The sequence below is a fragment of the Synchiropus splendidus genome, chromosome 12 (genome assembly GCF_027744825.2).
Source record: "Synchiropus splendidus isolate RoL2022-P1 chromosome 12, RoL_Sspl_1.0, whole genome shotgun sequence".
NCBI classification, from domain to species: Eukaryota; Metazoa; Chordata; class Actinopteri; order Syngnathiformes; family Callionymidae; genus Synchiropus; species Synchiropus splendidus.
This window is the reverse complement of record NC_071345.1, coordinates 14,151,246-14,167,474: the sequence shown is the minus strand read 5'-3', so window position 1 is coordinate 14,167,474 and position 16,229 is coordinate 14,151,246. Positions and strand designations below refer to the sequence as shown.

Genomic DNA, 16,229 nt, shown 5'->3' with positions numbered 1-16,229 from the left:
ATATTGTTCAACACATTCCAAGATCAAATAAGTTCATGAGATCGAGACCAGTGAAAATGTGACAATGAATAGTGTTTTTTTTTTTTTAACTTCCCCAGAAATGATGTAGTAGGTTTCTGCCCTGTGTTTTTGAAGAGAAGGCAAATGCATCAGTGATGTTCAAATCTCCACCCATTTCAGAATAATCCCCGTGTCACAATAGTTGGCTCGGTTTCGTTTTAATGCGGTGTCATCACAGGTCAGATGGAGCAGCGGCGTTCACCTGCGTCTGTGTCTGCTGACTGATCCGAGGAGATCAAACAGAAGTCCATGACACTCGAGTTGATGACTTGGTCCGGACGCTCTCATTTAACGTGATAGAACTCGTTATTTTTCATGTTTCTTTCGTAACCTTTTTCCATGCCGATGATCGTGACAATGAATGGGGACCACCAGGCGGCTGCGTCTGCACCGCTGGATCTCAGCACTTGTAAACGAGGAAGCGCTGCAGGTTCGGCGCCGGCGTCCAGCTGCAACTCGCCGCCACCTCCTGCCTCCTCGGGCACGAACCATGCGCATGGTCGCCTCTCAGCGGACTCCCGAAAACGGCCGAGCTCTCTCCTGCTTCCTCTCAGGAAGCGTCCCATCCGCGTGGGAGCGAACTTGCCGAGCGAGGGGGGAGATCGCAGTTCCCCGGCGGAGGCTGCGGACTTGCTGCGTCATGGTGCGAGGAGACCCGGGCGGCTGGAGCCAGAAGCGGGAGACAGCGGCGTAGTCCGTGGGGGTTCGTTAACATGTTACCAATCTCAAACGACACCACAGCATCCGAATGTTTATCAAGCTGGTTTCCTGTCTTATGGTAAGTATATTCATATCTCTGAAATTAATTTTTAATCCAGTCTGAAGAGAGCTTTTATAATGGACCCAGGTGGCAAATGCAATGCCATGCCATTTCATTGAATTAATACCTGACAACTCGATTCATGAAGATCAGTTTTGTCATTTTTATGTTTGTCTACTAAAATACTATATGACAGGAATATGTTTTTCTTTTTTTTTCCCAAGAAATGAGAAGTTGCATGACTAAATTCGGGGCCACCATTGAGTTCCCGACCACTAAGTTCACTAAGTTCCCCCTTGAAACAGAGATTTTCGCAGTACAGCAGGGGTGGAAAACCCAATTGCTGTTGCAGGGAAACACACTAAATGAACATTATTTGTATTTATTGAAGAGACCATAACAGCAAATAATACGTTTCAACAGCAAACAATACTCTCAACACTTGGAGGTCAGTTCTGATCATGTCACCGACTGTGCCTCATTTTAAACTGATGATCAATTATATTTGACATTTTCAAGCTTTTTCATGGCACTTAAATTTGGCCCCTGGGCCATGAGTTTGACTTACTTTCAATAGAAGTCATGCCAACAGTGTGACAAGCACAATGATGAGACGTGCCGTTTTCAATCCATTTTTTTATATCATGCTGTCCACATTATCTCACTCCTGCAACTCCTGTAAAATCACCAGTTAAAAGGGTAGAAACTGGGGACGTGACCTCGAGAATTTCCTTAGCTGTTAGTTTGGGCTGTTCTCATGTTGATGAACCGACTTATACAGTATATGCCAACAGCATTGGTCTACTTACAAGCCAGTTTGCTCTGTTTCCCATCTTTCTTCTTTTGAAAGATACACAATATGGACTGGACTTCGCATATCACCCCTGTCAAGTCAGCTGTTCCTGATGTAGCATCATAGTCTTGGCATCTTTGAGTTTAATAGACAACTCTTGAGCTGCCTATAGACAGAAAAAGCCAATGTCTTAGACAGGCTCAGAAAAAGGAAGTCCTGAGACATAGTACTTTAACCGCTTGTATTTAGAGGGGCTAAAAAGTACTGCAAAAATAAAACTGGAAAGGGGTTAGTTTTCTAGTCTTCCTCTGCAGCCCTGAGGGCCTCATCAATGCGGGCTCCCGGGCAGCACAGACCTGCACCCGAACTTAAAATAAAGCATATTGTATAAGCTTAGACAATGTGCAACACAACCACAATTGTTATTCGGAATGAACTGAATGGTTGTGGGTGAATTATGACTGCAGTGTTGTGAAACCTGGAGGCCTTGAAGGTCAACAGACCTCTGCAATGCCATGATAATATGATGTCATCCGCCCTTCTTTAGTATCGCGTAGTATAATTCTAATGAAAGAATGATGGTGTTTCAGTCTACGTCAGACTTTGCACAGCGAGCTGAGTCAGTCAGAAACAATCCAGTCAGCATTTGATGATGAGCGCATTTAACACAGTCGCGGCTTGCTAAGTCAACTCATAAGAGCATGACACATGAAACACATCAAAACACTTCCTCATTATTTCCTTTTCTCTTATCAACCAGGTCACCAACTGCTGTATTGCCCACCGCCTGAGCGCAACCACTCTTTTCTTTGCCACACTGACTACCGCTCTGGCCTCGCCATCGCAACACGCAAGGACGATGACGGTGATACGTGAGTCAACCTTTGGTGTTTATTAGCTTTGTTCACCGTCACATCGTGCGATTGGAGAAGCTCATGACTCCATAAAAACACACGCCTCAGTCAAATCAATAAAACAACTTCCACCATGATAGATATGCTTTGGACCACGGCAAACACTCGTGACCTCACTCACTTTTATCACCAAAAAGAGCATTCTGTGTCAAAACTGATATTTGTCAAAGGTTCCTGTCTGCACAACTGCATCCAGACCCACCCCCCACCCCCCCACAACCCCACCCTGCCTACCCTCTCCTGAAGCGTTCACTTTGAGTTGAGGACTTTCTCAGCTATTTGGGGTTGAGAATGAGAAGGTTGTAGGAGTTTTGAGACCACAGGAATGCAAATATTAAACCTTGAACGCGAGGCAAGTTTATATTGTGAGAGGATCTAAACACCCTGACACCCACACATTAACTGAAATCACTTTTTAAACGCACACACATCATATGCCTGGAGACATACAAGTCTTGTTACTACCCTCTTGAAGCAGAAGAATGTAGTGCGTGTAGTTTTTATCGTCATTAAATACAAATCTAATGCTTTGTCGGTAATGGTGGACTGTTTAAATGATGACATTATGGGGTGTAAACGTAAGGTTCTAACACTGCTAAATAAATTTATATGTGAATTATCTCTAGCATTTGAAAGCATATGCATCATATATCGATCAGCCATAGCAATACAAACCTGCATGATACTGTGACTGCAGCAGAGTTGTCTCTTTGACTCTCATAGAAAATGCATATCAAATGTGATTCATTGCAGGAAAGTCTGTCTTCTGCTGCCCATGAATGATCTTAGCTAACAGACAATCTTTTGCTTGACAGACAAGCAGATGCATAAGTAGATGTAGAGAAGCTGTCCACACTCTGGCTGGAGAATTCAGTATCAGTCTGGGAAGGATGATGTGGAATATGTAAAGCCTCCCTGCATAAATAATAGATTTTAAGATCCCTGAAGGACTGGACTGAACTTCCCAGATATGATTAAACCTCTTAAATCTTCAACATCCCAAAACTGTGAGGCGTCAATTTCCAGTCTTAGCATTTGTGTTTATGAATCCAGACGGGGCGGAGGACTGTTTTAATTTGTTAAATAAATGAATCTCTCTAATCTGCTGAAATGCCAAGTCTGTATTTGTATATTGCTTTTGTCTATTTCCGCCATTGCTATTATTAAATCTAGGGCTGCGACGACAATTTTTACAGCCGGCTCGTGCCCGACTATCTCGACGGGTTGTACAAGAACAAAATACGTACAAGTAAATAGCTATTACTTATATCACGTTAAATGTTGTTTCAAAACGTAAAAATTTAATTGCTCAAAATGTGGTTTTTTAAAGGTATGTCACACCGCGTCTCACTTCAAACGTCTGCATGTCCATTGTGAAATGTTGCCATGCTTTCACGGTGCTGGACGTGATGCACTCTGAGCAGTTTCCCCTTTTGCTGTGTGGAAGAGAGAGCGATGACATCAGCCAGTCATTTAATTGTTGATTTTAGAGGACTAGTCATATTTATTTGGTCGTGGTGGTATATTTTTCTTGTTTTAGGCTTTAGTTGTACTTGTACTCAGGAAAGAGTTGAGGTACCTCTTCCGAAGGAGCCAAAATACCAAACCCCCATCGGTTTGGTATTTTGTCTGGATCACAACAAAATATTGTGTTTAAACTCCATTCATAAGCAGCAAAATATTGCTTTGTTTATGCTGTTTCCAAATCCATGCTGCAAAATATAAAGGAGAAAAGCACTCCATCAAGCGTCTCGGGGGATTTTCATTTGAAATATCATTGATCGCAATGCCATCTGGTGGTGGTGACATCATTTTAATTGTGCAAATGAAATTTTAGCTGTGTTTATAAGTTTAAAAGACTATTTGAATTTTGAAAAGTTTGTTTTCACTTGTCTGTCTTCATTAGTTTATGCATTTGATGCTGATGCATTAAAGAGGTTATCGTCACATATTTTTGTATGATTTATTGGATTGAGAAATTTCTTTATTGACGGGATATATTTCCGTAAGCAGCGATAAGAGGTGTTCTAGTTCTAACATAAGCATCCCTCTTCGCTGGAAGTCATTCGTCTGGTTCATCAAACCACCTTGTGGCTTCATGTGTAAACACAAAAAAAAGAACACCTTCCTGTCGCACAGTTTTCACCAGAATGTGTATCAGCATGCAAACATGATTGATCGCACACGCGCTTGTTTCTTACGTCAATGATGCTCTGTTCTCAGCGCTTATGAGCCCCTTGGTTTCGGGAAAGCCGGTGAGCGTTGCATGCTCAACCCCTTCGTGGTTTTTCTCAGGTGTCTGTCTTTCTTCTTCTTTTTTTCTGCCTTGTTTTTTCAAACATCCCCTCAGCACTTCCTCATTTACCACTCACTTTATTTGAGCGCAAGTCATCTCCCCAGCTGCTTCTGCGTCCTGTGTGATTTCATGTGAATTCAGGGGTCCATCCTTGCACCCCAGATTTCTTGGCATTCACTCCCATTTCTCCTCTCCTGTGTTTACACAGTGCTCTGTTTGCGGGAACACAGAATTTTCTTGCCTCTGATGCGCCGCTTCGGTGTGGCTGTGACTTTACCACCACACTGATACTGGTTTTCTTTCTGATCAGCGCGCCTTCTTATCAGTGGCTTTTTTCACATGCATCACTTTGGCCGCACCAGCGTGTGATGCTGCGGGGAGCCTGGGACACCTGACTGCGTCAGCACGACAGCGCCTGAGGTTTATCTGGGGCTGTGGTCTGCGCCACTTCCAGGAAGCACAAACACTGCAGTTTCATCTCCCGTGAAAACAAGCTGTGTGCCAAAACATTTATTTAAGACAGTGGCATGCAAATATGTAAAAAGGACACTGACGTACAGCTACAGATGCTGCACTCACTAATATGCTGAAGTGATAATGCTCAGGAACAGGCATTTGTTTTGCAGTTACCGCTGTTTGCCGAAGTGATGTGATCTTTCTCTCTGCCTCTTAACAAAATAACAAGAAAATATTTACATTTAAATTTATACACAAGGGCATAAATTTAAATGTCATTAAATATGTTTTGAAATAGTTTTATTGGGTTCATAACGTGACGAAAATAAATGAACTTCCATGTGGCTGTGGCAACAAAATGTGTTCATTCAAACAAACCTGACTGTGTAAGATCGACAGAAATGTGATAAGTGATTAGATCAGTCTTTTCTGATCCTCTTGCCAGGAACTTCACTTACTTATACTACCAATTATGCAGAAGAATAGGCAGCTCCTGAGTTTGTTAACAGTGACGATTGGTGCACATGCATTTCGGCAAGGGAAATATGGCCAGGTGTTTGTCAAGCTATGTGAGAGGGCCAGCTGCCAAATAGTTTTAGATGGATTTCAACTGCTTAAACTCACACGGGCGGATGAAAAAAGGACCTGTGCACCATCAGTGAGAGTTCTACTTTACTCAAGTGAAATGTTTACTGAACTTCAGTCGATGGTTTGAATACCGATCTGACAACCAACCACCTAACAACCAGTCATGTTTAGCATTTTCAAACAAAAGTTCACTGACACATCTATGTCTATGGCCTTTATTAGTCCCACATATGATACAACAGTTCAGTAAAATGCTATGATGAGCACAAACAACACAAATGTTGAAGCAGGATCTCTCTTGTCAAATGTCTTTTTTTGTGTCAAGTAACAGTACAAGTAGACGTCAGTCACCTGACTAATGTAAATCATGCCTCTTCCATTTCAACAATTTTGCAGCACAAGGCCAATAAGACGCTGCATGTTTCTTGACTGTCGTCTCGGACAAATTGTACTTGAACAGAGAACACGAAGCGCAGAAGGATCAGCGCAAATGTCTCCACCCGAGTTGTAGTTCACCTGATAAATGAATGAAAGGAGAAGGCAGTGAGTCTCAATTTTTAAAGAAACCGATTTTTTTTTTCTGGTGTTAGTTTGTTACTGAGGGGACTTTTTGTCAATTCTCAAGAAAGCAGTTTCTGTTTCCTGTTGCTTTTTCCTTTTTGCTGTAGGTGTGTCTGATTTATCCCTTGGATGAATCAATCGTATGAACTCACGGCATAACGCCGTCATTGGTCGTCACCACAGGAAAGGTGACGCCTTTTATTAGACGAAGACCAATGTTTTTACATTCATAACTTACTTGCAAAGGACTCTTCCATGTTAATATAATGGAATAGTAGCACACGTTTTCAAAAAGAAAAATCTGTTTTCAAATTTCAATATCCCACTCTTGCTTTCCTTTGTAGGGCTCTTCATATAGCTGTGGTTCAAGGGAAGATGCCCATTGTCTCCATGCTGCTCCAGCTGCTGATATCGGCCAATAAAGACTTGGATATCTACAACAACCTTCGTCAGGTAAAGCATCGCGCCAAGCTTCCTCTCGCTAGAAACGTATGCATTTCATGAGGAGAAAATGATGCCTTTTACTGTGTCAGTAACACAGAAGTAACATACTCTGTGACATAATATTCAAAAAACATTCTAGAACTGCCAATGTTGGAAGAATATTTTTGCCTGTTCGTTCTCACATTCTTCCATATTACAGTGGTACCTCGGTTTTCAAACGTCCCGGACTTCGAACAAATCGGAGTTCGAACAAAATTTTTGAGATTTTTTTTGCATCTGATTTCGAACGAAAATCCAGAACTCGAATGCCCCCGAAAAAAGCCGGAAAAAACATAACGTGCGCGGACTGATCAGCTGATCCACGACGCACTTTGTTATTGTGTGTAACGCAGCCTCTGTATGCAGACGTGTCCCGTTAGCTACATTTACTGACTGTTTTTTCTTCATATTGAGGTGTAAAACCTTTGTGTCACAGAGTGTCACAGGGGAGGTGCTCGCTCTCCACACCTCCGAGGCTGGAGCGCTCACTCCAGGGTTTGATGTCCTGTTGTGGGCTGGAGCTGGGACAGGGATGAGGCGAGTCTGGGACAGAGCGTTACTTGGTTTATGACTTTGTCACAGCCAAACTGCACAGAAGCGCACATTCAGAGCTGGACACGCACCGGGCACCTCTTCCCTTCTGGAGAGACGTCACTCACTCGGAACGCATTATTTCTTTTTCCATTCATTGTAATGGGAAAAATTGATTCAGATTTCGAACAAATCGCTTCTCGAACGGCCGTCTGGAACGGATTGTGTCGAGAACCAAGGTACGACTGTATATCGTTTCTTGACCAACATTCCTTGGTATGTTTTTATTGTACATGGGTGACGGTCACAAGCTTCACAGCAGTACAAACACAAATTTTACAGTATAGTTATAAACTGACATTCCAAAACTGTGCTCTGCTGTAAAGCGGTTTCTCTGGCTATTTTAATGAGTACACGTACTCAAACCCAGTATGGGACCATTATCGGAATCGGTGGATGCCTTGTTATTATGATGTTTCTTTTGTGATTTTTCCGATAAAACACACCAAACACATGATAACTATTGGAACAACACACATCAGTAGGGTAAAACCAGCCTGTCTCATATTCATAGCCACCTTCACACTCATTTACATGTAGCAGATACCCTGCTGATGGAGACTGTACAAGCAGGACATCTGTGAATTCAATCAGAGCAAGATTTGTGTGCATGTTTATATTACATATTGGAGTAAGTAGAGTTTAAAAACAAAACAACAAAAAAATAGAAATATTCTGGCCTGAATTATTCAACAAAAGTAGTGATGTGTCTATCTGCAGTCAACCATTTCAAGGGAGGCCACATAAAATGACATGGCGAGCTGGATTCGCCTCACCCTTGAGTTTGATGCATATATTACAGTGATATGTTCCTATGAAACGAACAACCCATTCTCACTCCATTATGCTTATGCTGAAGGCAGCCTTTGCGCTATATGTCGACTCATAGGTATTTCAATGGAGCAAAACAGTCTGGGGATCGGAAGTGGGAGGTGGAGACAATCAGAAGCTATTTTCATGAATTTAAATTCCATGTCACTTGGTATATATGGTACCTCTTGTGGCACAGATTGCACCGTCAGTAAAAACGGAGCTGCCCACTGTGTCAGGATATTCGTGCACAAGCGCTTCAATTGAAAGCAAAATGTGTCAACATGTAAAGTTGAGGGCTGACGTCAAAGTCCACTAGCAAACAACATTGTATTGCTCCATGGGTGTGAGAGTGTGTTGGAAAGGAAAGATCATCGAAAGAAAAATTAGAGGCAGCATCAGACAATAGGTTTGTCTTCATGCCACGTCACCTTGCCATGATCTTGGCAGGAGCAAACTCGGATGATGAGCATCGGGTGGAGCCTTTGCTACACTTCAGGCGTGTGGCTTTTGGGAGTTTCCTCATTCTCCAAGAGGTAGTTTGTTTTTAATTGGTAACAATAACCCTGGCCCCATGTGTACTGGTGTGTCAATTACTCTGATCCATTCATGCGAAAATAACAAGAGCGAATGTCAAATTCAAATCTCCTCTGGTGCACACATTATTCTAATAATAAGAGTGTATGACTGCATCGTACCGCGTGATTTTTGTGCTTACCAGGAAGAAGTGACAGAAGATTTCCTGGTAATGCTGAATAGATAAACATCTGTTGATCTTGTTTACAAAGCATCTCTGCCAGCAACTTTTGTAGGCCTTTGTTCCATTAATACAGGTTCAGGTACTTTAAGTTGCAATGTCTGTTTCGGGGGAAAAACCGTCAGTACCAGAGAACTATGTCACTCTCACGTGCTTCGGTACGAATTACTGTGACTTATCATCTAGTAGTACTTGGGAGGATGCGAGAGGAGGTCAACAAACGTAAATGACAATAATGTAACATTAGTTTTTGTTAATAAATTAGCCTTTCCTTAACACTTTCTACCATCATAGTAATATTTTTATTTACGGAGGTTTTGTCTGCAAGAGATAAAAAATTTCCCAAGCGTCTTCATAGTTATGTGGAAAATCATCACATTTGTTTATAGTTAATATTTACTGATGACGTTAAGATTTAAACATTGATATCCGATACATTTAGATATGCTGCGTTTCTTTCCAACATACACGCAAAATTGCCACTTGTGAATCTGGCACTTGTCGGCAGCACGTTGAAAAAAATATAGCTGCATAAAGTAGAGTTAAATCGTAATGTGCAAATGTGAGAAGGGACAAGTGGGAGGAGACCGGGAAGAGAATCACCAGAAATCATAATGATAAATAATTGTAGAGTAATTACAATAAGCATTGTTGTAACATAGCTTTTGTTTGGAACTTCATAAAAATATACTTTGCAGCATACTATGTTTTGATGACACTCAATATCAGAATATATTTTTTACTTAAAGGTAAATTCTGGTTTTATTTTCTGTCCTCACCGGTTTTCCTAGATATATGTTGTGTTTTGTTTGCAACTTTGACAATGTTATTCATCATTTATTGGCAATGAGAAACATGAACGCAAACTATTTTTGACTGTATGCAAAATTTGAGTGTGCATGTGAAGCGGGAACCCTTGGGGTCAAACCCGGTATTGTCTGTGAAAGTCATGGAACGCGACCTCATCTTCCTGTCAATGCTGCTTGTGAAAAAATGTACAACAAATAAATGAAGGAGTGTGCTTACGAACCAGAAGTGAGAGTGTACTTTAGTGAAAATTTCTGGAAGTGTTACACAATCCAGGACTGCCCCAGCATGAACCCAAGGTTCCCGTGTTTATCCCCCTTTATCTCTTCTAACTTCTGCCAGCAGAGAAAGGACCCGAGTCTCGCAGCGCTCTCATGACTGGGGTTTTTCACCACACTGCACGACACAGGGCTCTCTTACCAGAAATGTGATGGCGCTACCACCAGATGCGAGCACTGAGGCTGCTTCGTGATATCCTGTTTGACTTCTGCGTTAACATGCTTGGGCCTCATTTCTCACACTTTGCACAGTATGGAGATTTAATGGCATGGGTCCAATATGACTCATTTACCTAGCAGATTGTCTGGTTTTAGCAGGTTTTTAATGCTTAGCTCTGGGAGTTTTTTTGATTGCGAAATCTGAGGGGTGAAATGTTAGTCACATAAGTAAATGGCTGGATGCAGCGTGCTGCATTTTGGGCGGTGAATCTGGCCTGTCTGACAGCTGACCTGAGCAGTGCAAGTGAACAAGACTGGAGATGTGAATGTCGGTGCAGATGGTGAAGCAGCTGTTCATACGCCCACGGAGCAGATTCACAGATGATCGGGTTGGTTGATGGCTATTGCCTTGAGTGGTGGTGATGACGAAGTCTCCTCTAATGATTTGATACTTTTGATAACCACACAGAAGGTGTGAGTGGCCTGTCTGTCCAGGACGTCCGCCAACTCTTGCCCTCTGTAGCTGGGATTAGCTTGAACCGTTTGTGACTTGGTGAGAGGAATATGTGCGAAAACAATGCATTTTTTTTCATTATTATTGTTGTTTTTGTTAGTACATGAAAGTGTTTTGATGTGGGATTGAAATATACTTCTACTACCACTGCTATTGTTGCTTGATTTATTTAAAAAAAGAAACTCAAAAGTATTGAGTAAAGAGAAAAACAAATTCTGGCAGTGCTTGAAAGTGTTTTGAAGCCGTACTCGTGCACAAAGCGCAGTTCTGAGAAGTCACATGATCACCCCCCCTCCCTTCCTGCTCTGGGCTATTTCTCAACTACCTGAGGTTCAGAGGGTAGTTCAGAGGGACTTTCCCTTCAGGCAGAGCCGTGTCTCTCATCGTTCGCTTCCTGTCATTTTGCTGCGTGTCTCACAGACAGGAGCGATCAGCATGACGCAAACAATGATGCTTTATTTGGCGTTGCCCGCAGCCTCAGGCGCTTCTTCAATCAAGTTTTGCTCTTTATCAGCCTTTGTGTTGATCTGCTCATTTAGTAGGAATGCACTCCCAGGAAATGACCGGGGCTTTCCCTGTATTTTCCTCCTGGTAATATCTTCTTCCCTCTTTCTGCCTCACCATGTAACGCTCCAGTACAGTTGGCTCTTCTTGACATATCTGACTGTTATTATGGCAGCGCATTGGAAGAGGGTTTGGTGCTGCAGTGTCACTGAGGAAGAAGGTCACAAGTTCGACTCCTGTGTGAGGAAACTCATAAAGAGATCAAAAGCACCTGGGTTCTTAGCATGTTGCACACGTACATGGGTTTCCTCTGGGGTCTCCAGTTTCCTCCAGCAGCATCGAGCTCTCTTGGTGAAAAATGTTCTGTTTTATTAGGATCTTTGTTGATTGGTTGTTTAAAAAAAAAAACAATAAACACCCTTGTTACTCGACAAACTGGCTTGTGGTAAAATCCATTAATTTAAAAAAAAATGCACGAGACACTGATGCCGGACATGAACAGGAAACATTGTGATCCAAGAGGATGTGCTCTAACCACTATACCACCGCAAAGTCATGTGACTTGGACTTCTCAGCTCTCGTGTCCCATCAAGGGAACATTCGGAATTCATGTCGTTTTCACCAAGTTTTCTTTTTTGGTTCCTCAACCTGGCAATGTGAACTGTAACCTGAAAACATTTTAAGTGAGGCTTTTGTCTTGACAAACTTTTGTCTAACCAGCAGAAGGTCAGTCAGGTTTTTATGTCCCATTAAAAATATCTCTATTGTATGTTGTACATTACATTGTAGACCGAAATAGAGAGAAATAAAACAACCATCATAGATAATTATTTTCCCTGTGAGAAGTGTGCAAATGTAGCAAGTGTGTAGTTTTAAAAGGCACGCAGCAAGTTCTTGGTCGCCTACCAGTTCTGCCTACCTAACAGTAGGGAGAGGATGAAAGCACACTGAGTTTGATGTACGTTTAATGTGTGAAGATAGAGCCTCACAGACTCTTACACTTTCCCTTAAGTGTTAAAAACGTTATCCTTTATACACTAAATACAGAAAATCCACACAAATGTGATCACGTTTTCTTCCAACGCCTTGTTTACAGACATTTTGTACAGTGGTTATTTTTAACTGTCATGTGAACGCTTGGGGAAGTAAGTGCCTTGAAATGCTGGAGTCGTTGCAGAGGCACGCCTGTGCAGTCTTTTAATAAAAGTGAGACTTACAGCCACAAAGGTTTCCTGATAGCCGTTTAAAAAAATCCCGCTATAAAAATGACTTCCGTTTTTTGACTATTCCCAGCTTTAGTTGAACATCCAGTTACCAGTGTCCTCTCAGGCCTGAGTCAACAAACTTACCAACAGTATGATTCATGTCGACTGGCTGCCAAACAGAAGTTCCTGAATTGCTCAAGTGATTTAACCTTCAAGTGCCATGTAAAATCATTTTCCCCCTTACATTCCTGTCTGTTTTTACTCACAAAATGGAGGCTGATTCATCGTGCAAACATTATATTTACAGTGTTGTGTGTTTTCACTTGGAGGCGGGTCAGACCCACACGTGTGTCTAAGTCATCACCTTTCATGTGTGACAGTAATAGACCAAATGAGTCACTTTTATGGGTTTGGGTGTTGGATGCTATGATTGTCAGTGACCTTTTCAATGTTAGAACTGGTTGAAGATGAGCACAAGCGACAGAGTCACCTTGAAATAAACAAAATAGTCTTTTGCCTCTTTCCTAGATGATTTGATTTGCGGTACGTGACCCAAAAGGGAAGAGTAAAACATTATATCAGAGAGAGTCAAAACACATTGTGTTCGGTAAATAGCATTTCATTTAATGTAAAAATAAAACAGCTTTAAATATTGTTGAAATCAGACCGCTCAAATAAAACATCTACTTAGGTCGATAAATTCAAGTTACTGGGCTGTTTTTGTGTAGGTGAGCTGCAGCTGCTCTACTCTGAGTCTCTGTTGAATATAGTGTTGATGTTGTAGCCATAGTTATGGAATAGTCTCCATTCCATATGTGCCAAACTCAAGGCCCAGGGGCCAAACCCAGGCAGCCAGGATGTTTCATGTGGCCTACAAAAGTTATAAATATATATAATTTACATCAGATTCCAAAACTAATTCAAAGTGCACCAAATAGTAGACCACCAATTACAGTTGTCTTAATACAAAAGTGGAGTATTGATACTTGTCAGAGTATCAATATTTTTGACAACCTTACCAACGATGCATGTTGGTATTATGACCTGGCTCTGGCTCTGTTCAAACGTGCAGTTAAGCTGAAGCAGTCTTCTTTGTCCTCCGATTCCATGCAGACCCCGCTTCATCTGGCAGTCATAACCCAACAGCCTGCCATGGTTGAAATACTGTTGAGGGCTGGGGCTGATCCTGCAGCTGTGGACCGTAATGGCCAGACAGCCCTCCACCTGAGCTGTGAATACGAGCAGCTCGATTGTCTGTCTCTCCTACTCACCAAGAAAAATCTGTCCTCATGCCTGGAGAAGAAAAACTGCGACGGTAAGTGGTGGACACACCACCACCCGCTCATTTTTAGAGGGTTAGTTGTCAAATCACCATTGTCTTTGCATGAAGAAACAAAAGCAACTCTCAAACGCTGGAAGACATCGACATTCAAAGTTGTCTTCACCTTCTGTATCTGTGTTCTGCAGGTTTGACACCTTTACATCTAGCTGTGCTGCACGGGCGCAAAGACATGGCCAGTGAGTTATTGAAGGTTGGCGCTGACATCAACGCTATGGTGAGTCACAGTTCGCCGTATCACAGTAGCTTCGGTGCGAACCTTTTATTGACACACTTTTCTACCCCTGTGAATAAGGATGACAAAAGTGGCCAGAACCCTCTGATGCATGCGGTACAGTGTGATAACATCGACATGATCTACTTCCTGATTGAGGTAAATGACGTGTGGGAAGGGAAATTGTTGTTTTACCTTGCGCTGTTTTATCTGACAGGAGTTTCTGAGCTCATTGGCTGCGTAAGATTCTTGTATTTGACAAGAACTACTCAAAATACTGTCTACTGTTTGTTTGACTAAAAACAAACTATGATAATACTAGCAATTCTTTATTTATATTGCAACTTTCAGATTCGCAAAGGTTGAAAAGTGCATCACATAAAAACAAACTTGGGCATCAAAACACTTTAAACACGACACACCACATTAAAGCATAGCACAAAACAGTAGTATGGCTACAGCATCGGTTGGATACAGATGCAAACAGAACACATGCAGTGAGTGGAGATGGCTCATAGAAAGTTATTAGTATGTTATTTATGTTATATGAAAGTTACATGAAAGTTGGAAATTTTATTTTTCACTGAATGACACTGATGCATTTGTCACTAGACTGTATAACTGTACCAGTGAATACTTTTCTGAGCAGATATTAACTAACTAATATGTCTGTCAGATGGCAAAATAATTCAAAAATTGATGTACAGATTTCAGTGGCATTGTCGTGAAGTATTGATAATAGGACAATGAACACATGTTTAAGTTATGGTTACCATCCAGAGAGCTGTAGTGCACGCTCTATTGGCTTCCTTCCTTGTTGCTGTGTGTGTTGTGCGAATAAGTTACTGCTGCACAAAAGGTATACGATTAAGCAGATACAACAAATGTGCAGCAATAATATTGGGTTGTGAAGATCCCAATTTGGGTGGAAAGGTGGTGAATTTCAATTTTCAATTTAATGACCGCTCAATATCACAATTTTATCACTTCATGTTTTTGTTATTTCTATTTTTGCAGGAACGCTGTAATGTCAACTGCCAGTCCTACAGTGGAAACACAGCGCTGCACAGTGCGAGTGGCCGCGGACAGGTGGAGACGGTGCAGCTCCTGCTAAAGAACGGTGCTGACAGTAGCCTGAAAAACTACCACAACGACACGCCAGTAATGGTGGCCAAAAACAAAGCTGTGAGTGAGAACACAAGAGTAGAATGAATCAAGGTCAAAATCCTCCAATTTGATTGCCCGCAGATTTATTTAAAGTTAGCAAACAAGGTAATCGCCAATAAATGTGTGTCTCACTCCCTCTAGAAGCTAGATCGTAGCACTGCAGCTAAACTCCTGTGGGTGTGTGAGGTTCAAGAAAATCAATACATTTCTCTTTTGTTCAGACGACAGATGTTCTAAGAGGTCGGCTGGTCAAAACTGAGCAGAGATCAAGATCCACGGTGTCTGACAACCAACCTTACAGACAATGGTGGGAAGATTTGCTTCACGTCTACACCACAGACACCTTTGAATCTTACGATCAGTGATCTAATATGTGCTCAAAATGCTTCTGTTTTAGGAACAGCATCTCCAGTACACCGTACACCATCGAGAATACATCACAATTCTGACATCCCGTCTGTTTTTCATTTTGGATCATAAAGTCTTTTGTGTCAGCATGCTGAAAAACCAGGTGGCTTGAACAAAATGGACTTAACACAGATCTGTTCCATTTGGAAGCATGTGCTGTGCAAGTATTGAAGAACTTGAAGGACTTTAATTTAAGACTTGATATTACGACTTTACCACTTCGGCAACCACGACGTGGTTCTTAAGTTGGGGACACATGCCCTGATACGCCTCTTCCTTTGCTGGATTTATGAATTGTATTCCATCAGCTGCGGTGTTTGTTTGTTTTTTGTATAGTTAATATATATATAGTGATGTATTTTTCATATAAAAACTCTTTGCAAACTTGTCTTGTTTCTTTATGTTTGTATATTTCTAGACGCTGATCTTGTCTGGTCATGAAATATCTGTGACTTACATTCACAAATGTCACTGACCTGACTTCGATTTCCTAACGCCTCCAATTCAGAAGAATGATGCAAAGTTTTTTTTTAAAGAATATTATATAGAATGTTGTGTCTTAAAA

General features: G+C 41.7%; 1 protein-coding gene across 1 annotated transcript; it reads left to right on the top strand.

Annotated features, from left to right (window-relative positions):
* Positions 1-233: 233 nt before the first annotated feature.
* bcl3 (BCL3 transcription coactivator) lies at positions 234-16,087 on the top strand. The gene is made up of 9 exons (XM_053882029.1): positions 234-838; positions 2,374-2,485; positions 6,773-6,881; positions 13,650-13,851; positions 14,004-14,092; positions 14,171-14,248; positions 15,107-15,274; positions 15,478-15,563; positions 15,654-16,087. Exons 1-9 carry the CDS (start codon positions 400-402, stop codon positions 15,703-15,705), a joined length of 1,335 nt encoding a protein of 444 aa, XP_053738004.1. The 5' UTR covers positions 234-399; the 3' UTR covers positions 15,706-16,087.
* The last annotated feature ends 142 nt before the right edge of the window (positions 16,088-16,229 follow it).

Excerpts from the sequence above, each read along its gene's own strand:
- bcl3 (XM_053882029.1), top strand. The coding sequence starts at position 400 with ATGCCGATGATCGTGACAATGAATGGGGACCACCAGGCGGCTGCGTCT. Across the intron at positions 839-2,373 it reads AGCTGGTTTCCTGTCTTATG|GTCACCAACTGCTGTATTGC; the intron begins GTAAGTATATTC and ends CTTATCAACCAG. Across the intron at positions 13,852-14,003 it reads GGAGAAGAAAAACTGCGACG|GTTTGACACCTTTACATCTA; the intron begins GTAAGTGGTGGA and ends TGTGTTCTGCAG.